The sequence below is a fragment of the Pristiophorus japonicus genome, chromosome 13 (genome assembly GCF_044704955.1).
Source record: "Pristiophorus japonicus isolate sPriJap1 chromosome 13, sPriJap1.hap1, whole genome shotgun sequence".
NCBI classification, from domain to species: Eukaryota; Metazoa; Chordata; class Chondrichthyes; family Pristiophoridae; genus Pristiophorus; species Pristiophorus japonicus.
The window spans coordinates 72169564-72196933 of NC_091989.1; the positions used below are offsets into that span (position 1 = coordinate 72169564).

At 48.5% G+C, this 27370-nt stretch overlaps 1 protein-coding gene across 2 annotated transcripts in view; it reads left to right on the forward strand.

Annotated features, from left to right (window-relative positions):
* Positions 1-209: 209 nt before the first annotated feature.
* eea1 (early endosome antigen 1) overlaps positions 210-27370 on the forward strand; it is an 89041-nt gene continuing 61880 nt past the window's right edge. Inside the window, exons 1-3 of one of the 2 annotated variants that reach the window (XM_070897642.1) lie at positions 210-357; positions 14889-14975; positions 17549-17677. In XM_070897642.1, coding sequence (XP_070753743.1) covers positions 334-357; positions 14889-14975; positions 17549-17677 — 240 coding nt within the window. In that variant the 5' untranslated portion in view covers positions 210-333. The remainder of the gene's footprint in view (positions 358-14888; positions 14976-17548; positions 17678-27370) is intronic. The other variant, XM_070897643.1, reaches the window with a different exon arrangement.

Consider the following 27370-nt stretch of genomic DNA (forward strand, 5'->3'; position numbering starts at 1 on the left):
AAGGGAAATGATGAGTTGGCGTCAGGTGTCCATTGAAGTGTCACCTCAGGCAGGTGGGCCCCGCCCCTTGTCCCGGGGATCAGCGAGGCCCCGCCCCTTGTCCCAGGGATTAGTGAGGCCCCGCCCCCTGTCCTTGGGAGCAGAGTGAGGCCCCGCCCCCTGTCCCAGGGATCAGTAAGGCCCCGCCCCTATCTCGGGGAGCGCGCGCGCGCGAGGCACCGCCCCCACTCGCCGAACGCGCGAGCCGGAGCGAGCGGTTGTCAGTCGGAGCGCGGGCCGGCGCGGCCAACTTACCTCGAACCTTGGCTCGCTGCAGCCCTTCACCTGCCTGCCATGTTCAGGCGGATCTTACAGCGGGTACGTGCACGGGGAGGCGGCGGGAAAAAGAGTGCGCTGGTTTCGGTTCGTCAGGAGTCGAGGGCGGTGGGTATGGAGCCGCTGGGCGGCGTCTTCTCTCTGCGCGAACCCGGGGCCTTGTGCGAGCGCAGGCCGGAGCCCCCGAGCCCAGCGCTGGCGCACGGCGCCGGGGAAGCTGAGGCGCACGGGGGGCGCACGCACGGCCCAGCTGACACGCGGCCTCTCCCGGTGGGCAGGTCGGGTATTGTCCGCGGCTCCGCATTCCAGGAGGTCCGGCCTTGGCTTTAGACCGGGGCGGGCTGTCCATCCGGTGGTCCCCGCTCCATAGCCGTGTCAGGGGTTGGCGGGCGGGGGTGTGGGGAGGGTGGTTACTGAAAGCCCCGGGAATGTGGATTACTCCACTCACCTTGTGCTCAAACCGGCCTGGCGGGGAGGGGCTATAGATTGTAAAAGGGCGAGTCTGCTCCTGCTCTCCCGCTGTGTGGGTGTGTGTGTTGGGGGGGGTTGCAACTGGGTGTGTGTTGCGGGGGGGGGGGTTGTAACTGGGTGTGTGTTGCGGAGGGGGGGTTTTGTGTTGGGGGGGGGTTGTAACTGGGTGTGTGTTGGGGGGGGGTAACTGGGTGTGTGTTGGGGGGGGTAACTGGGTGTGTGTTGCGGGGGGGGGGGTTGTAACTGGGTGTGTGTTGCGGGGGGGGGGGGTTGTAACTGGGTGTGTGTTGCGGGGGGGGGGGGTTGTAACTGGGTGTGTGGGGGGGGGGTTGTAACTGGGTGTGTGTTGCGGGGGGGGGGGTTGTAACTGGGTGTGTGTTGCGGGGGGGGGGGGTTGTAACTGGGTGTGTGGGGGGTGGTTGTAACTGGGTGTGTGTTGGGGGGGGCTAACTGGGTGTGTGTTGGGGGGGGTAACTGGGTGTGTGTTGGGGGGGGTAACTGGGTGTGTGTTGGGGGGGTAACTGGGTGTGTGTTGGGGGGGTAACTGGGTGTGTGTTGGGGGGGTAACTGGGTGTGTGTTGGGGGGGGTAACTGGGTGTGTGTTGGGGGGGGTAACTGGGTGTGTGTTGGGGGGGGTAACTGGGTGTGTGTTGGGGGGGGTAACTGGGTGTGTGTTGGGGGGGGGTAACGGTGTGTGTTGGGGGGGGGTAACTGGGTGTGTGTTGGGGGGGGTAACTGGGTGTGTGTTGGGGGGGGTAACTGGGTGTGTGTTGGGGGGGGTAACTGGGTGTGTGTTGGGGGGGGGTAACTGGGTGTGTGTTGGGGGGGTAACTGGGTGTGTGTTGGGGGGGGTAACTGGGTGTGTGTTGGGGGGGGTAACTGGGTGTGTGTTGGGGGGGGTAACTGGGTGTGTGTTGGGGGGGGTAACTGGGTGTGTGTTGGGGGGGGTAACTGGGTGTGTGTTGGGGGGGGTAACTGGGTGTGTGTTGGGGGGGGTAACTGGGTGTGTGTTGGGGGGGGTAACTGGGTGTGTGTTGGGGGGGGTAACGGTGTGTGTTGGGGGGGGTAACTGGGTGTGTGTTGGGGGGGGTAACTGGGTGTGTGTTGGGGGGGGTAACTGGGTGTGTGTTGGGGGGGGTAACTGGGTGTGTGTTGGGGGGGGTAACTGGGTGTGTGTTGCGGGGGGTAACTGGGTGTGTGTTGGGGGGTGTAACTGGGTGTGTGTTGGGGGGGGTAACTGGGTGTGTGTTGGGGGGGGGTAACTGGGTGTGTGTTGGGGGGGGTAACTGGGTGTGTGTTGGGGGGGGTAACTGGGTGTGTGTTGGGGGGGGTAACTGGGTGTGTGTTGGGGGGGTAACTGGGTGTGTGTTGGGGGTAACTGGGTGTGTGTTGGGGGGGGGTAACTGGGTGTGTGTTGGGGGGGGGTAACTGGGTGGGTGTTGGGGGGGGGGTAACTGGGTGGGTGTTGGGGGGGGGGTAACTGGGTGTGTGTTGGGGGGGGGTAACGGTGTGTGTTGGGGGGGGGTAACGGTGTGTGTTGGGGGGGGTAACTGGGTGTGTGTGTTGGGGGGGGGGGTCGGTGTGTTGAGGGGGGGTGGTGTCTGGTGGTGTGTGTGGTGTCTGGTGGTGTGTGTGGTGTCTGGTGGTGTGTGTGTGTGTGTGTGTGGGGGGGGTGGTGTCTGGTGGGGGGGGGTGGTGTCTGGTGGGGGGGGGTGGTGTCTGGTGGGGGGGGGTGGTGTCTGGTGGGGGGGGGTGGTGTCTGGTGGGGGGGGGTGGTGTCTGGTGGGGGGGGGTGGTGTCTGGTGGGGGGGGGTGGTGTCTGGTGGGGGGGGGGTGGTGTCTGGTGGTGTGTGTGTGTGGGGGGGGTGGTGTCTGGTGGTGTGTGTGGGGGGGGTGGTGTTTGGTGATGTGTGTGTGTGGGGGGTGTCTGGGTGTGTGTGTGGGGGGGGGGTGTCTGTGTGTGTGTGGGGGGGGGTGTCTGGGGTGGGGGGCTGCTGTGTGTCTGGGTGGGGGGAGGTGCTGTGTGTGTCTGGGGGAGGAGGGGGGGCGTTGTGTGTGTCTGGGGGAGGAGGGGGGGCGTTGTGTGTGTGTCTGGGGGAGGAGGGGGGGCGTTGTGTGTGTGTCTGGGGGTGGAGGGGGGGTGCTATGTGTGTGTCTGGGGGTGGAGGGGGGGGTGCTGTGTGTGTCTGGGGGTGGAGGGGGGGTGCTATGTGTGTGTCTGGGGGTGGAGGGGGGGGTGCTGTGTGTGTCTGGGGTGGGGAGGTGCTGTGTGTGTCTGGGGGGGGGAGGTGCTGTGTGTCTGGGGGTGGAGGGGGGGCGTTGTCTGGGGTGGGGAGGGGGGTGTGTTGTGTGTGTCTGGGGTGGGGAGGGGGAGTGTGCGGCGTGTGTGTGCATGCGCATGTCTGGGGTGGGTTGGTGCATGTGTGTCAGTGTGTATTTCTGTTCGTTGTCATGTTTTTGTATTTGTTAACAATTCTGTTGCTGTCTGATATATAGTACAAAAAACATTCAGGGATGATGGCGCTGTTTTCCTTTGTGCAGCTTGACTTTTGGAAATTAGGACGTGCGTCTCCAGGAGTGTCAGAATTGGCAGAGAACCACTCCCCTAAAAGATGCTGGTGTATTGCTGGCGCCCATGCTGTACCAGTGCTCTTGTGCCAGTCTCAGTGTTGCTGTTGTCTCTTCTCCAGATCATGTAATACTGCTGCCAGAATCTTTCCGTTAGATCACTTGTTTTTTTTTTGCATTTAATTAAGCCATGTAATTCATTAACAAACCAGTTATTTGCTGCTTTTTACTTTGTCAGCCATGGCTCAGTGGGTAGCACTCTCGCCTCTGAGTCAGAAGGTGGTAGGCTCAAATCCTACTTCAGAGGCTTGAGCACAAAATCCAGGCTGACACTCCTGTGCAGTACTAAGCGAGTGCTGGAGGTGGCGTCTTAAAACTGATTTTACCTGTTAAACTTTTTACGTTGGCTGTAAAGGGCTTTGTGACATCCTGAAGTTGCAAAAGGTGCTGTACAAATGCAAGTTCTTTCTCTCTAGTTCTGCTCTGGACACACGTGACCTTGGTACACCAGCCTCTATTGATTGCATTTGACTTTACAACAGTGGTATATAAGCATAGTTGCAACAATACATAAAGGGTTGGGTGGGTGGGGAAGGGGGGGGGGAAATGTCAAGGATTTGGAGATAATCCATACCCAAAATAAATTCGATAGAGCCCCATTCTTTTCCTTACCACCCAAAAATGGTGGAGCCGATGGTCATGTATTCACCCCTCTACTCCTTGGGCTTCAGTTCAACTTTAAAACATTTAAAAAAACATTCTCGGGATATGGGCGTCGCTGGTTAGGCCGGCATTTATTGTTGATCCCCAACAACTGAGTGGCTTGTTGTGCCACTTCAGAGCGCAGTTAAGAGTCAACCACGTTGGTGTGGGTCTGGAGTCACGGATCAGACCGGGTAAGGGCGGCAGATTTCCTTCCCTAAAGAACATTGGTGAACCAGCTGCGTTTTTAAAGCTCTGTGCTCACTTTTACTGAGACCAGTTTTTTATTTCAAGATTATTTTTTTAACTGAATTATAATTCATCAACTGCCAATGTGGGATTTGAATTTGCGTTCTCTGGTTTATTAGTCCAGGTTGTAGATCGTGTTCTGGTTATCTGCCCAGATACAATCAATGTGGCTTGAGGGAAAGGTGTAATTGTTTTACTTCTTATGGAAGCCATGTACCTTTTCTCTGGGAGGGTGGGGGGGGCAAGGAAATCTCTCTTGGACACATTCACTGAGGTCGCCTCCGCATCTAATTTCACTTTTTAAAATCTATTTGCAAGGGGTGGGATTCATTCTGGCACACTTGCGGGGGGAGGGGTGAGATACACTGACACGCTTGTGGGGAGAGGGGTGAGATACACTGACACTTGTGGGGGAGGGGTGAGATACACTTGCAGGAGGAGGGTTGGGATACACTGACACTTGGTTGGGGGGGGTTTGAGATACACTCTCTCCTTTCCAGCTGAAAGCCAGCATTGGATCCAGCGTGTCTGATGTTGAATTGTGATATCAGTTGGCCTGAAACAGTCCAAATGCAGCTCATGTCTGGGTATTTTGTCTAGCATAGAGCTGTGTGAAATACGTGTAAGGTGCACCTGCTGTAAAACCCCAGGTATATCAGACCATTTGCCCCATTGAGCCTCATCCCTCTGGTACCCTAATTCTCCCAGCAGGGGGATGTGGTTGATTTACTGTGTGGCTATTGTACTTTCTTTTTGCAGGCCATATTTAAAGCACACGGGTGTCTGTTGGGGCTAGTCTGTCATTTAAATCGACTCAGCGAGCCCACAGTTCCACTTTACTGAAATCCTGATGGTAATCTTGGTCCTACCAATGCGGAATTCCTTGCCCTACTGAGATGTTACCAGGTTCCTGGTTTTAAAATGTCTTAGCCGTCACTCAGTAATAGCACTCTCACCTGAGACAGGAGGTCGTGGGTTCAAGTTTCTCCACAGAGACTTGACAATCTAAGCTGACACTCCAGCGCAGTACTGAGGGAGCGCTGCATTGCCATCTTTCAAATGAGATATTAGAACGAGGTCCTGTCTGCCCCCACAGGTGGACATAAAAAATCCCATGGCACTATTTTGAAGAAGAGTAGGGGAGTTATCCCCGGTGTCCTGGCCAATATTTATCTCTCAACCAACATCACTAAAACAGATAAATTGATCACTTATCCCATAGCTGTGGGACCTGGCTGCCATGTTTCCCTACATTGCAGTAATGATGATTATACTTTATGTAAAAGGAAGACTTGGCCGGCCTTCAGCACTCGCTCAGTACTGCACTAGAGTGTCCGCCTTTCACGACAGCCAGATGTCCCTAAGTGCTTTACAGCCAATTACGTATTTTTTGAAGTGTAGTCACTGTTGTAATGTAGGAAACATGGAAGCCAATTTGCGTACAGCAAGCTCTCTCAAACAGTAATGTGATAATGACCAGATAATCAGGTTTAGTGATGTTGGTTGAGGGAATAAATATTGGCCAGGACACTGGGGATAACTCCCCTGCTCTTCTTTGAAATAGTGCCATGGGATTTTTATGTCCACCTGAGAGAGCAGACAGGGTCTCAGTTTAATGTTTCATTTGAAAGACGACACCTCCAACAGTGCAGCACTCCCTCAGCAATGCGTTGGAGTGTCAGCCTAGATTGATGTACTCAAGCCACTGGAGTGGGACTTGAACCCACAACCTTCTGATTCTGAGCCAAGGGTGCTACCCACTGAGCCATGGCTGACACAGGTGTACTTCATTGGCTGTGAAGCGCTTTGGAATCTCTTGAGGTTGTTCCCTAGCCACCCACTCCATCCCTCTGAGGCTGAACCAGACTGTTCGCAGTGTTGGTGTCATATTTGACCCCGAGATGAGGTTTCGACCACATGGGATGTGAGACGTGGAAGAGGAGAAAATGCAGGGATTTGTCCGTGATTCGCAGCGTGTTCCCACTGATTCACAAGGATTTACACTTAGATTTTACAAGTAGTTGAGATGCAGTAGGGACAACACAAATCGCCCTGTTGAACTGTGACATTTGAATCGAAGAATTGTGGTTCTAGGTGCTGCTACTCGCAAATCCACGAAAACCCTCTGGTCCGAGACCACTCCTCCCACCCACCCCGCCCCACTCTCCCTCCCTGGGAGTTTGCAACCAGTTCAGTATAACTCCGACCTGGCTGACCGCAGGATACCCGTCATTACTGACGCACTCAATGCTCTGCTTCACATTCCAGCAAGTCAGCACTGCATCAGGAATGAAAAGTGTTTGATTTTGAGATTGTAGAAGGGAGTGGGCGTAAAGCAACCATTGCCCGGAATTGTTGCTGTGTTGGATGGAATGGTCACTCGCACTGCATCGCCCATTGCCAGTCGCTCAGTTTTCTCATTACATGGATGCGTTTGTGTTTTTATTTTGTTTTATGAAGTGGTGTGCGCAGAGTGTGATTTTAAAATGGGGACTTTACAGCAATGGTGTTTGATGGAACGTGTCAAACTTGAAGTAAGGTTTCTGTAGATCTGTGTTGTTGTGGGATCTGAGATTTTAAGCGACAATTATCCGTGTGCTAACTGAGGAGAGGTGAGGGCTGCCTTAATGTTGATTGGATTCATATTTACAGGTAGGTGGCTGTGTGATGAATGGGGTCACCGGCAGATTATGTAGAATTTACTGCTCAGGAACAGGCCATTCGGCCCAACAGGTTTATGCTCACGCAAGTCTCCTCCCACCCTAAATCATCTAACCATAACAGCATATCCTTCTATTCCTTTCTCCCTCATGTGTTTATCATCATCATCATCATCATCATAGGCAGTCCCTTGGAATCGAGGAAGACTTGCTTCCACTCTTAAAATGAGTCCTTAGGTGGTTGAACAGTCCCAATACGAGAGTCACAGTCCCTGTCACAGGTGGGGCAGACAGTCGTGGAGGGTAAAGGAGGGTGGGACAGGTTTGCCGCATGCTCCTTCCGCTGCCTGAGCTTGATTTCTGCATGCTCTCGATGACGAGACTCGGTGCTCAGTGCCCTCCCAGGTGCACTTCCTCCACTTAGGATGGTCTTTGGCCAGGAACTCCCAGGTGTCAGTGGGGATGTTGCACTTTTTCAGGGAGGCTTTGAGGGTGTCCCTGTAACATTTCCTCAGCCTACCTTTGGCTCATTTGCCATGAAGGAGTTCTGAGTAGAGCACTTGCTTTGGGAGTCTCGTGTATTGCATGCGGACAATGTGGCCTGCCCAGTGGAGCAGATCAAGTGTGGTCAGTACTTTAATGCTGGACGAGTGGGGATGTTGTGCTTATCTAGCTTCCCCTTAAATGCATCTATATTATTCACCTCAACCACTCCTTGTGACAGCAAGTTCCACATTCTAATCATTCTCTGAATTCCCTATTGGATTTATTCGTGACTGTCATATTTATGACTCCTAGTTTTGGCCTCCCTACAAATAGAAACATTTTCTCATCTTCCCTTCATAATTTTTAAAGACCTCTATCTTTATATTGGAAGGGTTGGAACCCCCTCACATTTTGGGCATTGCTTTCAGGTAGTTGGCTGAAAAGATTTGTTAACCTGGGATTGTAGTGGGTGGGTGAAGGGTTTCTGATACCATTCCAACTCCTGCACCCAGCGCAGTTGCAGTTTGGCATCTTCCCAGGGCCTCCATTGGCAAGGCACTGTATGATGTGGTCCATAGCTTTCAACAGTCAGGTCTTTTGTGTTTACTTTGCCCTGCCTGCAGCATTGCTCACAAGAAGATAAGAATTTGGAGCAGGAGTAAGCCATTAGGCCCCTCGAGCCTGCTCTGCCTGAGCTGATCTTGGGCTCAGCTCCACTTCCCTGACCGCTCCCCATAACCCTTCACTCCCTTCTCGCTCAAAAATCTGTATCTTCACCTTAAATATATTCAGTGACCCAGTCTCCACAGCTCAGAGAATTTTACAGATTTATGACTGAGAAGAAATTCCTCCTCATAAACTATGCCTCCTAGTTCTGGATTCCCCCACGAGTGGAAACAGCCTCTCTGCGCCTACCTTGTCGAGTCCCCTCAGTATCTTGTATGTTTCAATAAGATCACCTCATTTTTCTAAACTCCAATGAGTATACGTCCAAACTGCTCATCCTTTCTTCATAAGTCAACCCCCTCATCTCTGGAATCAACCTAGTGAACCGTCTCTCAACTGCCTCCATTGTAATTATATCCTTCCTTAAATAAGGAGACCAAAACTCTACGCAGTACTCTAGGTGTGACCTCACCAATACCCTGTACAGTTGTAGCAGGACTTCTCTGCTTTTATACTCTATCCCCCTTGCAATAAAGACCAACATTCCATTTGCCTTCCTGATTACTTGCTTACCTGCATACTATTTATGTTTCATGCACAAGGACCCCCAGGTTCCTCACTACTCTGCAGCATTTGTAGTTTCTCTCCATTTAAATAATAATTAGCTTTTTTATTTTTCCTGCCAAAATGGACAACCTCACACTTTCCCACATTATGGGCCCAAGTTTCCACAAGAAAAAAAACGGCGCCCCTCTCTCTCTCTCTCTCTCTCTCTCTCTCTCTCCCCCCCCCCCCTCTCTCCCCCCCCCCTCTCTCCCCCCCCCTCTCTCCCCCCCCCTCTCTCCCCCCCCCCTCTCTCCCCCCCCCTCTCCCCCCCCCCTCTCTCCCCCCCCCCTCTCTCCCCCCCCCCTCTCTCCCCCCCCCCTCTCTCCCCCCCCCCTCTCTCCCCCCCCTCTCTCCCCCCCCTCTCTCCCCCCCCCTCTCTCCCCCCCCCTCTCTCCCCCCCCCCCTCTCTCTCCCCCCCCTCTCTCCCCCCCCCTCTCTCCCCCCCCCTCTCTCCCCCCCCTCTCTCCCCCCCCCCTCTCCCCCCCCCCTCTCTCCCCCCCCTCTCTCCCCCCCCCTCTCTCCCCCCCCCTCTCTCCCCCCCCCTCTCTCCCCCCCCTCTCTCCCCCCCCCTCTCTCCCCCCCCCTCTCTCCCCCCCCCTCTCTCCCCCCCCCTCTCTCCCCCCCCCTCTCTCCCCCCCTCTCTCCTCTCCCTCCCCCCCCCCCTCCCTCCCCCCCCCCCTCCCTCCCTCGCTCCCCCCCCCCTCGCTCCCCCCCCCTCTCGCTCCCCCTCCCGCTCAGCGGCACGAACGGCTGCAGAATTCTCCCTGGCTGAAGCACTTTCACACAGGTAGGAAGATGGTTTATTTAATCTTTTCTTGTTTATTCAGGTTGGATTTATTTGTATAATATTTGTAGAAGTATAAATAAGGATTTATTGTCGAATTTAATGAGTTCCCTTCCCCCGCCCCTCCCCCCCACCTCGTTCTGGACGCCTAATTTGTAACCTGCGCCTGATTTTTTAATGTGTAGAACAGGTTTTTTCAGTTCTACAAAAATCTTCACTAACTCCATTCTACTTTAGTTTGGAGTACATTTTCACTGTGGAAACTTTCAAATCAGGCGTCAGTGGCCGGACACGCCCCCTTTTGAAGAAAAAATTCTGTTCTAAACTAGAACTGTTCTACCTGACTAGAACTGCAGAAAAAAAAATGTGGAGAATTGCGATTTCTAAAATAGTCCGTTCTCCACCAGTTGCTCCTAAAAACCAGGCGCGAATCATGTGGAAACTTGGGCCCTATACTCCATCTGCCAAATGTTTGCCCATTCACTTAGCCTGTCTATCTATCCCTTTGCAGATTCTTTGTGTCCTCCTCGCAACTTGCTTTCCTAACTATATTTGTATCAGCAGCAAACTTGGCTACATTACACTCGGTCCCTTCATCCAAATCATTTATATGTAATGTAAATAGTTGGGGCCCCAGCACCGATTCCTGTGGCACCCACTAGTTACCATTTGCCAACCAGAAAATGACCCATTTATCCCCACTCTTTTTTTTGTTAGTTAGCCAATCCTCTATCCATGCTAATATATTACACCCAACCCTGTGAGCTCTTGTGCAGTAACCTTTTATGTGGCACCTTATCGAATGCCTTCTGGAAATCCAAATGCACCACATCCACTGGTTCCCCTTTATCCACCCTGCTCTTACATCCTCCAAGAACTTCAGCAAATTTGTCAAACATGATTTCTCTTTTATAAAACCATGCTGACTCTGCTTGACTGAATTATGCTTTTCCAAATGTCCTGCTACTGCTTCTTTAATAATGGACTCCAGCATTTTGCCAATGACAAATGTTAGGCTAATTGGCCCATAGTTTCCTGCTTTTCTGTCTGCTTTTTAAAAAATAGGGGTGTTACATTTGCAGTTTTCCAATCTGCTGGGACCTCTCCAGAATCCAGTGAATTTTGGTAGATTACAACCAATGCATCCATTATCTCTGCAGCCATTTCTTTTAAGACCCTAGGATGCAGGCCATCAGGTCCAGCGGACTTGTCCACCTTTAGTCCCATTATTTTATGGACGGGCACTGATGTCGGTCAATGGTGCCCATTGTTTATCATAGAATCATAGAAATTTACAGCACGGAAGGAGGCCATTTCGGCCATCATGTCCGCACCGGCCGACAGCTATCCAGCCTAATCCCACTTTCCAGTTCTTGGTCCATAGCCCTGTAGGCACATCCAAGTACTTTTTAAATGTGGTGAGGGTTTCTGCCTCTACCACCCTTTCAGGCAGTGAGTTCCAGATCCCCACCACCCTCTGGGTAAAGAAATTTCCCCTCTAAACCTCATGCTGATTACTTTAAATCTATGCCCTCTGGTTGTTGACCCCTCTGCTAAGGAAAATAGGTCCTTCCTATCCACTCCTTCTAGGCCCCTCAATTTTATACACCTCAATAAGGTCTGCCCTCAGCCGCCTCTGTTCCAAAGAAAATAAACCCAGCCTATCCAATCTTTAGTGACTAGGTTCGGAACAGCAGGAGGCCATTCAGCACCTCGAGCCTGTTCCGCCATTCAATCATCGCGGCCAACCTGTACCTCAACTCCATTTCGCTGTCTGTGTTCCATATCCCTTGACACCTTTGTCTGAACCATTTTGGAAAGAGCTTGATGATGTCACCCCTCTTCTCTAGATCATGCTACTACCAGAACTTTTCCTTTTAAATTACTTGTTTTTTTGCATTTATTTAAGATGTGGCAATTCATTAACAAAACAGCTATTTGCAGTGATTTACTTTCTCAGTGTCAGCTGTAGATCAGCTTTAGCACATTCTCTCTTGCCTGAGTCAGAAGGTTGTGTGTTGAAGTACCACTTTATAGACTTGAGCACAAAATCCAGACTGACACTCCCAGTTCAGTGCTGAGGGAGTGCTGCACTGTTTGGGGTTCCGTCTTTTGGATGAGATGTTAAACCAAGCAGGGCAGTTCTCTCCAGTGTCCTGGCCAATATTTATCCCTTAACCAATAGCACCATGAGATCTTTTACATCCACCTGAGAACAGACGGGGCCTCGGCTTGACGTCGCATCTGAAAGACGACACCTCCCGACAGTGCCACACTCCCTCAGCACTGCACTGGAATGTCAGCCTTGATTATAAACCATGAAAAATATATTTTTTGGGAGTGGGCAGTGCCATTTAAAGATCAAGTAAAACAAACTTGATTGTAATTCAAGAGAGTTATAACCTTTCCAAGCACCACTTTAAAGCCCGGCCAATTCCATATTCCAGCTGACTCGTGTAGTATAATCTGTTCACGTGTTTGAAATTCTAGCTGTGGTATGTTGACTTGTTAAAAATTATTTGTTCAGTTCTTTGAAGAATTCAGTTAGATATATCCTAATGGTCCTTTGAAGATGTAATCGTGAAAAAACACTAATTGTATGTTAATTTTAGCAGAAAGATTTTTAATTTTTGAGGATTGCCTTTTGTTTTGGTGGGAAAACGATGGGAAAACATTTAGAAAATTATAGTTCTCATTTTAAAATATCTCCGCACTTATCTGACGCATTCTGCCATTAAGTTCATTTAAGTGGGATCGATTAAGGTTTACATAGAAACATAGAAAATAGGTGCAGGAGTAGGACATTCGGCCCTTCGAGCCTGCACCACCATTCAATAAGATCATGGCTGATCATTCCCTCAGTACATCTTTCCTGCTTTCTCTCCATACCCCTTGATCCCTTTAGCCGTAAGGGCCATATCTAGCTCCCTCTTGAATATATCCAATGAACTGGCATCAATAATTCTCTGCAATAGGAAATTCCACAGGTTAATAACTGAGTGAAGAAGTTTCTCCTCATCTCAGTCCTAAATGGCCTACCCCTTATCCTAAGACTGTGTTCCCTGGTTCTGGACTTCCCCATCATCGGGAACAGTCTTCCCGCATCTAACCTGTCCAGTCCCGTTAGAATCTTGTAAGTTTCTGAGATCCCCTCTCATCCTTCTAAACTCCAGTGTATAAAGGCCCAGTTGATCCAGTCTCTCCTCATGTCAGTTATCCCGGGAATCAGTCTGGTGAACCTTCGTTGCACTCCCTCAATAGCAAGAGTATCCTTCCTCAGATTAGGAGACCAAAACTGAACACAATATTCCAGGTGAGGCCTCATCAAGGCCCTGTACAATTGCAGTAAGACCTCCCTGCTCCTATACTCAAATCCCCTAGCTATGAAGGCCAACATACCATTTGCCGCCTTCACCGCCTGCTGTACCTGCATGCCAACTTTCAATGACTGATGAACCATGACCCCCAGGCCTCGTTGCACCTTCCCCTTTCCTAATCTGCCGCCATTCAGATAATCTGCCTTTGTGTTTTTGCCCCCAAAGTGGATAACCTCACATTTATCCACGTTATACTGCATCTGCCATGCATTTGCCCACTCGCCTAACCTGTCCAAGTCACCCTGCAGCCTTTTAGCGTCCTCCTCACAGCTCACACCGCCACCCAGTTTAGTGTCATCTGCAAACTTGGAGATATTACTCAATTCCTTCATCTAAATCATTAATGTCTATTGTAAATAGCTGGGGTCCCAGCACTGATCCCTGAGGCACCCCACTAGTCACTGCCTGTCATTCTGAAACCTGCCACTTGCTGATTAGAGCTAACTGTATAAACTGCTTGTTAAACTCAATGATTCCATTGTTCACAAAAAATCAATGCTTATCAAAAATGATATCTTGAAACATATACACTGATGAGGTGTCAGCTGTGGCTCAGTGGGTAGCACTCTTACCTCTGAGTCAAGGCTGTGGGTTCAAGTCCCACTCCAGAGACTGAGCACAAAAGTTTAGACTGACACACCAGTGCAGTGCTGAGGGAGTGCTGCATTGTTGGAGGTGCCGTCTTTCGAATGTAAAGTTCAACCTAGGGTCCCGTCTGCGCGCTCAGGTGGAACATTGTTGTTTGTGGGAGTTTGCTGTGTGCAAATTGGCTGCCAGTTTTCCTACATTACAACAGTGACTACACTTCAAAAGTACTTCATTGGCTGTAAAGCGCTTTGGGACGTCCTGAAGTTGTGAAAGGAGCTATACAACAACAACTTATAGCACCTTTACCGTATTAAAACGTCCAAAGACGCTTCACAGGAGTGTTAGCAAAAAACAGATTGACTGAGTCACGAGAGATGTTAGGGCAGATGACCAGAAGCTTTGTCGAAGATGTAGTTTTTAAGGAGTGTCTTAAAGGAGGAAAGAGAAGCGTCAAGGCGGAGAGGTTTAGAGAGGGAATTCCAGAGTTTGGGGCCTCGGCAGCTGAAGGCATAGCTGCCAATGAATGAGCATTTTTTAAGTAACTCATCCTAGAGTAAGTGAGTTGCTGGACATTTCTATTCACATAGATGATGGAGATGATACTCCACTCTACCATGGAGCAGTTGGAAGTCTGCTTGGGGCTATCTGTTTCCCTTTTGGGGTGGGCCTTGGATCGTAGTCGTACTGCCGTGCGACTCACGCAGGTGAGGCGCCTGTATCCCTAGAAGATGTTGGTTCGAGCGTGAGGTGAGCTGCTGCGTGCGTCTGATTGATGGGGTTAGGTGGAAGATGTGGCACCGCTCACGTCCCCGACAATCTTGCTTCAGGGAGCCTGCAGCAGAGGGAGTCTTTTGAAATGGAGAGGGATAGTTTCGGGCCTGCGGAGTTAGCCCAGTGTGAGTCACCTCCCACACTGGTGATTTAAAGAAAGAAAAACTTGCATTTATATAGCGCCTTTCACGACCACCGGACGTCTCAAAGCACTTTACATCAAATGAAGTACTTTTGGAGTGGAGTCGTTATGTGGGAAACGCGGCAGCCAATTTGCGCGCAAGCAATATCCCACAAACAGCAATGTGATAATGACCTGGTAATCTTTTTTTGTTATGTTGATTGAGGGATAAATATTGGCCAGCACACCAGGGATAACTCCCCTGCTCTTCAAAATAGTGCCATGGGATTTTTTACGTCCACCTGAGGTTTAACGTCTCATCCGAAAGGCGGCACCTCTGACAGTGCAAAGCTCCCTCAGCATTGCACTGGAATGTCAGCCTAGATTTTTTTTTTTTGTGCTCAGTTTCCTGGAGTGGGACTTGAACCCATAACCTTCTGACTCGGGCGAGTGTGCTACCCACTGTGCCCAGCTGTAGAGGATGACATTGATTGAATCTGACCTGAAAATGTTTTCTTTCATAGACTTCTCTTGGCTCCGTGGGTTCTGACCCCGATACCCCGGTAACGACAGCAACTGCTGTCGAAGTCAACAATGAAGGCAGTTCTGAGGTATGTAACCGCCAAACTATACATACACTACATTCTTCAAAAGTCAACTGCTGATGTTCTTTGCTGCAATAGATCTTCTAAAAGGGTTGCATTATGAGGACAGGTTGCATAGACCAGGCTTGTATTCCCTCCATTATAGAAGATTAAGGGGGAGATCTAATTCTGGTGTTAAAGACGATTAAAGGATTTGATAGGGTAGATAGAGAGAAACTATTTCCTCTGGTGGCGGGGTGTTCAGATCAAGGAGATATAACTTTAAAATTAGAGCTCGGCTGTTCAGGAGTGATGTCAAGAAGTACTTCACTCAAAGGGCAGTGGAAAGCTGGAACTCTTTACCCCCCCACCCTCTGCTCCCAAAGAAAGATGCGGATGCTGGGAGTCAATAGAAAATTTCCAAACTGAGATCGCTAGATTTTGTTTGGTAAGGGCAATGCTCCCTTTAAGCTGCGTGGCCGTGCAGCACTCTGCAGCTCCCGCCCAGCCAGCTCACTGGCATTTAAATCTGAAAAATCGCGCATGCACGATATTTTGAATAGGCCTTAAAGGGGCCGTGCACCCAAAGCAAAAGTAAAGGGAACATTCGGTAAGGGTATTGAGGTGTATGGAACCAAGGTGGGTAAATGGAGTTGGGGTGCCGATCAGTCATGATCTAATTTAATGGCGGAGCAGGCTCGAGGGACTGAATGGCCTACTCCTGCTCCTACGTTTCTTCGATCTGCGCATTGTCAGGTCATTATTGCTGGTCCATTGTTCTCATAGTTAAATCACACTGCATCATTTTCACAATTTTAAAGGTATTTCCTCCTGCTCTTGATGCCCCCTCCTTGCCATGGACAATTTCCTGGTTGAGGGTGCAGATAGGGTGACCTGCTTACCAGCTCTGCTTGTGGAACGGGCAGTGATGGGTATAAGAATTTTAAAAACTGCGTCGCTGGCAATCTTGACATGCAACCTGAGAATGCTGTCGCCAGTCTGCAAGTTATTCCAACGGAACTGGGAAAATGAACCAAGTATCTGGGCGGAAGGGACAAGAATAATCCCGGTGGAATGACTTACCGCGTGCTTGAAAGAAACAAAAGGAGGAGCTGGTTAGACGGCTAAGGTCTTTACAGCAGGAAATGGGAAGAAGTGCAATATGAGGAAGTTCAGACCAGAGAGCGAGAGACCAGGAGCAAGTCAGGGGCGGTGGAGTTTGGAATGGAAACGGGAGAAATGGGCAAAGGACCAGGCAGAGCCTGAAGAGAAGCCCAGGCCGACACCCTGGCGCAGACTCCTGCGTACTAAAGAAGGTTCTTTGGACAGGGGTGACTTGTCTTTATCCTTCCTTCTCCTTTCAGGGTGTGAGTTTCCCCAAAGCATGGCTGAGTGACGGCCTTTACCTGTTCAACATAGGAACGGGAACAGGCCATTCAGCCCCTCAAGGTTATTCCGCCATTCAATTAGATCATGATTGATCTGTATCTCAACTCCATTTACCCATCTTTGCTCCATTTCTCTCAATACCCTTACCCAACAAAAATCTGTCAATCTCAGTCTTCAGAGTTCCAGTTGACCTCCAGCATCCACAGCCTTTTTGGGGGAGAGAGTTCTAGATTTCCACCACCCTTTGTGTGGAAAAAGTGCTACTTAATTTCACTCCTGAACGGCCTAGCTCTAATTTTAATCTTCTGCCCCCTTGTTCTGGACTCTCCCACTGTTAATGTATCCACACGCGAGTATGCTCAGAGGTTTGTCGAGCTGTTGAGTTGGGAGTGGCTTAACCAGTCATGTGATGTTCACAAGGCTCAATAAAACCCCAGCCAGTTGGGTTCAGGGGATCCACGATGAGGCAGATGGTTGAGAGTCTGGTGGATGAATTGGTAATGTGTAGTGTGATTGTTAAACCTTTGGCTAATAAAAACAATTAGTTCTTGATATCAATGTGTTTCTATGAATTCTTAAGCAAAGAACAAATACATTACACTCACCAGACGGAATAGTCTCTCTATCTACCCTGTCGGATCCTTTCAACATTTTAAGGGTGAAGTTACTTTGATACTGGGTGTTTGTCTTCCAATGATGTTACAATCTTGATGTTCTGTGATTGATTTATCAGTGCACTAAAAAAAAGACTCTTGTGTGAACATATGGAGCATATTGTGATTGAGCTTTATTGCCTGACGTTAATGACACTTTACACTTGGATAAATTTGTAACAGTTATGAAAGTCCATATAATAGAGCATTGAACCACAGTGGATTATCACTGGATTCACCTTGGTGCAAGAACTCTCCAAATAAGTTGAATTTGTCCATGATATAGACAGTAAAACATAAACACATGCTGCTCCTTCATTGGACGATCAGGGACAATGAAAATATTCATCTTTGAAGCTATTTTTAGCATGTCTGGGAAATGACACAAGAGTTCCATCTGGTTATCCAGCGCAGTCAGAATTCTCTGCGTTTTGTGTGTGCGCGCGCATGCATTGTGTGTGTGTGTCTCGCTTTCAGAGCCAGGATGAAGTTAGAAGATTTTGTGCTTATCTTGTTCTTGATAACAGTTATAACTGTGAAAGTTAATACTTTTTCCAGGGGTTCATCTGTCCAATCTGTATGCAATCGTATCTAACGCCAACTGAGCTGTTTGAGCATGACCGGAACGAGCACACTGTGACAGACAGAGTGAAACAGGAGCAGCCTAATCCAGAAACAGCCGTTAGTGTGGGTTGCTTTTTGTTTGAATTCTCTCGGGGTGGGTGATGGTTTGCGAAGTGGTGGTGGGTTTTCTTTCTGACGTGAAAGTCATCCTCTGCTTTTTGTTTTTTTTGCAGTAGAGGGGGAAGCTAGCTTTTCTGTGTGGCGCACGCTTTTTATGCCAGCATGGCGGTACACTGAGTTTGTTTACAATTGCAAAAAATATATCTCCTTAACTGCTCGATAAGACTCTTGATTGGCTTAATAATTGGTGCAAGGGAAAGTATCGCTGGGATTCTTCAACTGAGGAATGTGCCCTGCCATAGTGTTTAATGCAACAGTAGGGCGCAGGTTTGTGCCCACAATTACCCACGTGGCAGCCTCTCCGTTTTGGCCATCAGAGAGATGCTAATTGGAAGCAGAAAGAATTGGTCCCTTTAGAGCATCTTCCACTTGGCAATGTAGTAGATCACGATGGGGATAGTAATAGACTTCAGGCTGACGCACAGGATGGTGAAATGGGCAAAATGGAGTTCAATGCAGAGAAGTGTGAAGTGATGCTCTTTGGGAAAACTAATATGGAAAGACAGTTTACTATAAATGGCACAATTTTGATGGTGTCCAAATATACAAATCCTAAAAGGTGGCAGGGCAAGTTGATAAAGTGGTTAAAAAAGCATATGGATTACTTGTGTTTATAAATAGAGGAATAGAATATAAAAGCAAAGCGATCATGCTAGAACTTTATAAATCACTGGTTAGGCCCCAGCTGGAGTATGTGGACAATACTGGGCACCACACTCCAGGAAAGATGTAAAGGCCTCCAAGGGTACCGAGGAGATTTACTGGGATGTTACCAGGGATGAGGGACTTCAGTGAGGAGGGGTTGGAAAAGTTAGGACTGTTCTCCTTGGAACAAAGAAGATTAAGAGGTGACCTAATAGAGGTTTTCAAGATGATGAGGGTTTTGGTAGAGCAGATAGAGAAAAATTATTCCCTCAGGTGAGTGGGTCAGCAACTAGAGGCCATAACTTCAAAATCATTGGCAAAAGATCTAAAGGGGTGCTGTGGAGAATTTATTTCACTCGGAGTTCCCCGGATCTGGAAAGCTCTACCTGAAAAGCTGGTGGAATCTGATGCCATGAATAATTTTAAAATGGAGTTGGGCAGGTATTTAAGGATGAGAAACTTGCAGGGTTACAGACAGAAAGTAGGGATTTGGGATGAAACACAACTGCTCTGTCAGAGCCAGCACAGGCACGATGGGCTGAATAGTCTCCTCCTGTGCTGCAAGTTGCAATGATTCTATGACTCCAGTGTTGAACTGAGGATTGCTGGAGGAAGGGATAGTTGGATCGAATTGAGGTGTTTAAGATGATCAAAGGATTTGATGGGATAGGTCGATGGTTGGGGGAGTCCAGAACAAGGGGGCATAATCGGAAAATTAGAGCAAGGCCACTCGGGGACATCAGGAAGCACTTCTTCACACAAGGGGTCATGGGAATCAGGAACTCTCCTGGACAAAGCTGTTGAGGCTGGGGGTTAATTAAAAATGTCAAAACTGAATTCAATAGATTTTTGTTAGGCAAGGGCAATAAGGAATATGGATAAAGGGGGGGTTAAATGGAGTTGAAGTACAGGTCAGCCATGATCTAGTTGAATGGTATAATAGGGTTGGATAGGCTGAATGGTCTATTGCTGTTCCTATGTTCCTTCCTTTAACAATTGATAAGACACTGGTCACAAAATGGTTTCTAACATGCTGGAGCTACTGTTTAAACTGCACATATGAATCTCATCCATAAGGGTATTGATTTAAAGGTTTTGCTTCCAATGTTTGACATCCATGCTTGTGCCAATCAACTGTTCCGGTAGGTTTTGCTCAGCGGTGTATGGGAACTGAAGGGGGCAATGCGATTAATGCTGTGATTCCTGATGTTCTATCTGGTGATAGTCCATTCACTTCCATGACAGAACGTCGGTGTCAGCCGAGGCTCAGTGGGTAGCACTCTCGCCTCCGAGTCAAAAGTTTGTGGGTTCAAGTCCCACTCCAGCGACTTGAGCACATAATCCAGGCTGGCACTCCAGTGCAGTACTGAGGGAGTGCTGTGCTGTCAGATGTGCAGTCTCGGGTAGATGTTAAGCTCTGTCTGCCCCCTCAGGTGGTTGTAAAAGATCCCATGGCAGTATTTCGAAAAAGAGCAGGGTAGTTTTCCTGGTGTCCTGGCCAATATTTATCCCTCAACCAGCATCTCTTTAAAAACAGATTACAACAGTACCTACACTTCAAAAGTACATCAGTGGCTGTAAAGTGCTTTAGGATGTCCTGAGGTCATAAAGTCCCATAAAAGAGATTTATTTCGCACAGTGCCTCATCAATCTGTAAGCTCATGGCCCGGCATATCTCCCTCTCTATCAGTGCCATCAAGCCAGGTGATCAACCCTGATTCAATGAGTGTAGAAGAGCATGCCAGGAACAGCACCAGGTGTACCTAAAAATGAGGTACCAATCTGGGAAAGCTGCAGGACAGGACTACATATGTGCTAAGCAGCATGCCGTAGACCAAGCTAAGCGATGCCACAATCAACGGATCCGATCAAAACTCTGCAGTCCTCCCGTGGGCAATTGAACAACTAACGGGAGGAGGAGGATCCATGAATACCCCTATCTTCAATGATGGTGGAGCCCAGCACGCAACTGCAAAAGACAAGGCTGAAGCATTTGCAACCATCTTCAGCCAGAAGTGCCGAGTGGATGATCCACTTCGGCCTCCTCCTGAGGTCCCCACCATCACAGAAACCAGTTCTCAGCCAATTTGATTCAATCCACGTGATTTCAAGAAACAGCTGAGCGCACTGGATATAGCGAAGGCTATGAGCCTCGACAACATCCTGGCTGTTGTGCTGAAGACTTGTGCTCCAGAACTAGCCAAGCTGTTCCAGTACAGCTACAACACTGGCATCTATCCGACAATGTGGAAAACGGCCACAAAACGCAGGACAAATCCAACCTAGCCAATAACGGCCCATCAATCTACTCTCACTTACCGGCAAAGTGAGGGAAGGTGTCGTCGACAGGGCTATCAAGCGCCACTTACTCACCAATAACCTGCTCACTGATGCTCAGTTTGGGTTCCGCCAGGACCACTATGCTCCAGGACTCATTACAACCTTGGTCCAAACATGGATAAAAGAGCTGAATTCCAGAGGTGAGAGTGACGGCCCTTGACATCAAGGCAGTATTTGACCGAGTGTGGCATCAAGGAGCCCCAGTAAAATTGAAGTCAATGGGAATTGGGGAAAACTCTCCACTGGTTGGAGTCATGCTTAACACAAAGGAAGATCATTATTGGGAGGTCAATCACCACAGCCCCAGGACATCGCTGCAGGAGTTCCTCAGGACAGTGTCCTAGGCCCAACTATATTCTTCTGCTTCATCAATGACCTTCCCTCCATCACAAGGTCATAAGTGGGGATGTTCGCTGATCCACAGTGTTCAGTTCCATTCACAACTCCTCAGAAAATGAAGCAGTCCATGCCCGCATGCAGCAAGATCTGGGCGACATTCAGGCTTGGGCTGATAAGTAGCAAGTAATATTCATGCCACACAAGTGTCAAGTAATGACTATCTCCAACAAGCAAGAGTCGAACCACCTCCCCTTGATATTCAATGGCATTCCCATCGCTGAATTACATAACATAAGAAAATAAGAATTAGGAACAGGAGTAGGCCATCTAGCCCCTCGAGCCTGCTCCGCCATTCAAAAAGATCATGGCTGATCTGGCCGTGGACTCCGCTCCACTTACCCGCCCGCTCCCCATAACCCTTAATTCTCTTATTGGTTATAAATCTATCTATGATTTGAATACATTCAATGAGCTAGCCTCAACTGCTTCCTTGGGCAGAGAATTCCACAGATTCACAACCCTCTGGGAGAAGAAATTCCTTCTCAACTCTGTTTTAAATTGGCTCCCCCATATTTTGAGGCTGTGCCCCCTAGTTCTAGTCTCCCCGACCAGTGGAAACAACCTCTCTGCCTCTATTCCCCCACCATCAACATTCTGGGGGTCACCATTGATCAGAAACATAACTGGACCAACCACATAAATACTGTCAGAGGCTGGGTATTGTGGCGAGTGTCTCGCCTCCTGACTCCCCAAAACCTTTCCTCCATCTATAAGGCACAAGTCAGGAGTGCAATGGAATACTCTCCACTTGCCTGGATGAGTGCCAGTCCAACAGCACTCGGAAGTGCGACACCATCCAGGACAAAGCAGCCCACTTGATTGGCACCCCATCCACCACCTTCAACATTCACTCCCTCCATCACTGGCGTACCGTGGCTGCAGTGTGTAGCATCTACAAGATGCACCGTAGCAACTCGTCAAGGCTTCTTCGGCAGCACCTCTATCACCTAGGAGGACATGGGTATATGGGAACACCATCACCTGCAAGATCCCCTTCAAATCACACACCATCCAGACTTGGAAGTATATCGCCGTTCCTTCATTGTCGCTGGGTCAGAATCCTGGAACTCCCTCCCTAACATCACTGTGGAACACCTTCATCACAAGGACTGCAGCGATTTAACGCGGCGGCTCACCACCACCTTCTCAAGGGCAATTCGGGATGGGCAATAAATGCTGGCCTTGCATCCAGGAACAAATTTTTTTTTTATGTTAAATTTCTTAAAAGCTCTACATGTACTCTGAAGTACTTTGATGTATAGTGACCATCGTGCAGGCAAGCACAGCAGTGATTTTGTGCACAGCAAGGTCCCACAAACCGACATCAGAATGAATGTCCAATTCATTTGTATTTTTAGTTGAGGGAGGTATGTTGGCCAGGGCACACAACTTCCTGCTCCGCTTTAGGGCCTTGGTTTAACATCTCGGCCGAAGTCAATCCTCGTTTTGTTGGAAAAGATGAGCCACGATCTGTAACCAGAGGATATAGATTGAAGGTAATTGGCAAAAGAATGAGGGGGGAGATGATGAGAAAAAATGTTTATGCATTGGTCGTTATGATCGGGAATGCGCTGCCTGAAAGGTAACTTTATAGGTTACCATAACTTTCGAAAAGGAATAGGATATATACTAGAAAAGGTTAAATGTTCAGTGCTATAGGGGAAGGGCGAGGGAGACAGACTAATTGGATAGCTCTTTCAAAGACCTGGCACAGGCACAACGGTCTCCTTCTGTGCTGTAAGATTCTATGTATGCCATTGCCACCTCCAGCAGCAGCTCATTGTATTGCACTGGCATATCAGCCTAGATTATGTTCTGTAATGGATTTTGAATAACGACAACAACTTGCATTTATATAGCGCCTTTAACACAATAAAACGCCCAAAGAGCGAACAAAATTTGACCATTAGCCGTATAAGGAGACATTGGGACCGATGAGCTAGGTTTTAAAGAGGGTCATAAAGGAGGAAAGGGAGGTAGAGAGGCGAAGAGGTTTAGGGAGGGAATTCCCGAGCTTCGAGCCTAGGCAGCTGAAGGCACGGCCGCTAATGGTGGGACAAAGAGAGCGGGGAATGTACAAGCGGCTGGATTTGGAAGAACGCAGTGTTTAGAATACAAAATTGTCAAATGTTATCTATATTTAAATGTTAAACAATAACGGGGATTGCAATTGTAATTGGAAATATTAATGCAAAGCTTAAAGGGCATTGTGATTGTGCAAAAAATGTTTACAAGTTGATTGAAATAAAGCAGCTAGCCCATCCGATGCTGTTGGGCTTTATTTAGAGGAAGTGAGTCAGACATCCTGGGTGGGTACCATCATTAAATGTGTTTGACAAAGTACAAAACATGGAAGCAAGATCCATCGGGAAGAGTTGTTGATGGAACAATAATGAAAGCAGTGTACCCGGTAAGCTAGGGGAAGGGAGGGAAGTGGTAGAGGCACCTGACCGGATGGTCTCTATCTTAGTGACAAAGTCCATACATTCCTCACATTTTTGGCAGACGAGAGCAGGACCCGATGAATGGCTAAACCAGTTGTCTGCCATAAATGTTCAAATCTGCATCCCTTGGACTTAAGGGAAAAGAGATGAGGCTTGTACCGGGTGGGGGGGGAACAACCAGGGGGAGTGTAATGGTTTTAATGAAGACAAGGGCATCAAAGGCGGAGGAGAGGGTGCGATTGAGCAGATCGTTAGCTGCAGAAATGTCATGGTGAATGGAGGGCTGAAGGCTAGACAGTTTTGAATTTGAAAGTGCCATTGCAAGGGACTTGGGGGGGGACTTTTTTTTTTAACCAGAGGTGGACATAGAAGGAAGTAGGGATGTGGGTAGAGAGAGATACAAGGAAGTGCTCAGAGATCGTCTTATCTGTGATTGATACGATGGGAGCAGTGAGGCCACGAGAGATGGTAAGGTCAAGGTGGTGGCCGTGAATATGAGTAGGGGAGTTTATATGGCGGGAGAGATTAAGGGAAGATAGGACAGTGAACTGAGGGAGAGCATGATGAAATGAGCTTGGAGGTCTAAATCTCAGGATAAGTTGCTTGGTGCTGAGGGAGGAAAGCAGTGAAGATACCAGTCTTATGACTCCAAGGTTTGAAGCTCCAGTTAAATATGAAGAAAACTGACTTGATATGCCTGTGGGTGGGGAAAAATGCCACACATACGTCAAATGATGGTGTAAAACCCACCACGACAGTCATTGAAAACCCATCTGCTATCTGCCTTGATCGGTAAAACTAAATAGAAGGCAGAATTCTGGTTGCCTCTGACATTTTCTGAGAAGAATTGGTGTGTTTACTAGTTCATGGTGTGTGATAAGTTCCATTTTTTTCGAGCCTTTGTTCCTTCATCAGAAAACAAATTGTTCCTGTCAGCAGAGAAACTCCAGCCTTGCCAAAAATGTATGTCAGTCCAAAAATCTGAAACTGTTGCCATCCCCTCTCTCTAGCAGTGGTTGTTGGGTTCGAATTTCATCCAAACAGTGTCAGACCAGAGAGCTGGCTGTCATTTTAAGTATTTAGTGAAGGAATGGTTTAATGTAATGCAGACTTTTTTTGATTTTGTGTTGTGATGTTTTACTTACTGTGCCATTGCCTATAGAGGCAACTGGAGAAGGTGCAAAAAGATTTACAAGGGAGATACGAGAACTGAGGGTGCAACTATCCAGAATTGCTCACCAGGGTGGGGCTCTTTTCTCTAGAAAAGAGAAGACTGAGGTGACCTATTAGAGGCCTTCAAAATTATGAAGGGATTCGATGGGGTAAATATAAGAGAAGCTGTTTCCACTCGAGAGTCCAAAATTAAGGGCCATCAATATAAGATTGTAACTAATAAATCCAATAGGGAATTTTGGAGAAACGTCTTTGCCCAGAGAGTGGTGAGAATGTGGAACTTGCTATCACAGTGAATGGTTAGGGTGAATAGCATAGATGCATTTAAGGGGAAGCTAGATAAACACATGAAGAAAAGAATAGATGGTTATGCTGATAAGGTGAGATGAAGAGGGGTGGGGGGGGAGGCTCTTGAGCATAAATACCGACGCGGACTAGTTGGGCCGAATGGCCTGATCGGCTGTGAATTCTATAATTGCTGGTTGTCCCTGGTTTAAGCAGGAGCAACGTGTTCTTTAATCTCTCCGGTATTCTGTGTTCAAGCTTGTACCCTGGTGCCCCATTACAATACATGGTATCAGTAGACTATGCCAATGGGATGCTCCACTTCGCACTGTGTAAATCAGACTCGACGCCCCCTCCAACCAACCGGTTGGTTTTGAAATTGGGTGCTCTTAGAGTCGCCCACATCTGAGAGCTGGATTACTCCCTCAACAATGGCTGCGTGGGTTTTCAAAAAACTTCAGCCATTCCATAACTTCCATTTTCTTGGACAAACTGCTATGTCTTGGACCTTCCTTCCTGTAACCTTTTGACTCTTGGATCTTCACAATCTTGTATGGAGCAGAAATAGAAACTTATATCCCTGCTGTTTCCTTTTTCCACTTTTGAAGATGTGCAGACGATGAATAAAATGCATTGTGAGATTGTGACACATGCAAATGAGTATTGTTGACCATAAAAGACTCCTTGTTCTCTCCCTCCACTGCCCCATATCACAATCTCTACTTCAACCAGCTGACCCGAAATGAGCTCTGATTCTAATATTGTCTGTTGGGCTGCTGGGAGGAGGTTGGGCAGTGTTTTTTGATCCCTCGGTGGTTTTGAGTGACGCTGCCAAACCTGGTGTGTGCAATAGGGTAGTGCTGCTCTGTGACTGCTCTAGTTTTCTGTTTCTTTTCGACATGTGATGGAAAACTAAACGGTGACATTATCCCTGATTGAGTGGATGCAATGAAAGAGTGAAGATTCGTGGCCTGAATACGCACAGAGCATTATTGAACTTAAACGGGGGTTGCAGAAATTTGAGTGATCGGCGAATTAACATGCAAGGAATAAATCGCCTCTATACTCTGCATAGTGAGCAGCGCAGATTTAATAGAACAGGAAAATACACAAGTCAGATGGAAAAGATTTCACAACTCTTGTGGTCAGAATGGAAGAGAATTCAATAATGTGTGGTAATGGACCATCTCTCCAGCGTTCAGCTAAGATTATTTTGAGGGTCTTGGTGGTTTTGGAGCTTGTGTCCTTTGAGTGACAGTGGAGCGGATATTTAGACTGCTGGTAATTTTGCCGTCCGTTTGCAATTTCTACCCAACTCTACGTGTTGTGATGTCCGCCAGCAATGTAGACCGTTACTAGGGAATGGGTCCACTTAACCTAAATAGGTCAGCCATATTCTGACATTTTAAAAGCCTTACGACAGTAGCACTGTGGTTTGTCTGGTTTCATTACCACTGATGGCTTAGTTTTCCAGCTAGTTTGTTTTTTTTTGCTGCCCGTTGTGATGAGAGGAGGAGCAGGAAATGAAAGCATCTCAGAGCAGACATAGGACCCAGGAGTAGGCCGTACATTCAGCCCCTCGAGCCTACTCTGCAAGACCAGCAGGCCAGATTAATGAAAGGCTATGTGGGTGTCGTACGAATGATTTTGCGCTATGTATAAGGAGGTTTAGGCTCACGGGGGTAGCTGTATAAAATGTTTAAATTTAAAGGTATTCCTCAGTGACTCCAACTGTTGTCTGTGGCCAGAAAACTCAACAGCCGTTAACCTTTCCTGTGTTTCGAGGCACGGTGAGGCAAATGCAGCGATGGTGGTAAAGGCAGATCTGCCCTTCAGCCTGCGTTCAGGACTGTTAAGATTGGCTGATCCATTGTTTGAAGGGAGGGTTCTCCTCCCTCCGTTACTGTTGGAGGCTGTAACGGCGGGGGTCGGGAAAGAGATTTGGAAGGGATCACCGACTGTATCTTGAAAGCATCATCATCATAGGCAGTCCCTCGAAACGAGGATGACTTGCTTTCACGTCAAAGAGGGATGAGTTCACAGGTGTTTCAATGAAGGACCTAATATTCCAGATCCTGAACTACATCTTGAAGGGTAGAAAATGCCTGTGCGTGGATTTTTTTAATGTGGTGTGGCCGTTGCACACCAGCCACCACACGGGTTTGACAGAGCTAGGTCTTGGTCCAGTGGCAAGGATTACCTAAGACGACTGGAGTCCTGCTCTGCTGCACGGACTTGGTGCGTGCACACCGCAGTGTGAGCTGGCCCGTGCTGCCCCTGCATCCTCGCCTCTTCTGGCCCCGAACTCTCGCCTCTCCTGGGCCCAGATCACGTCACTCTACAATCTCTC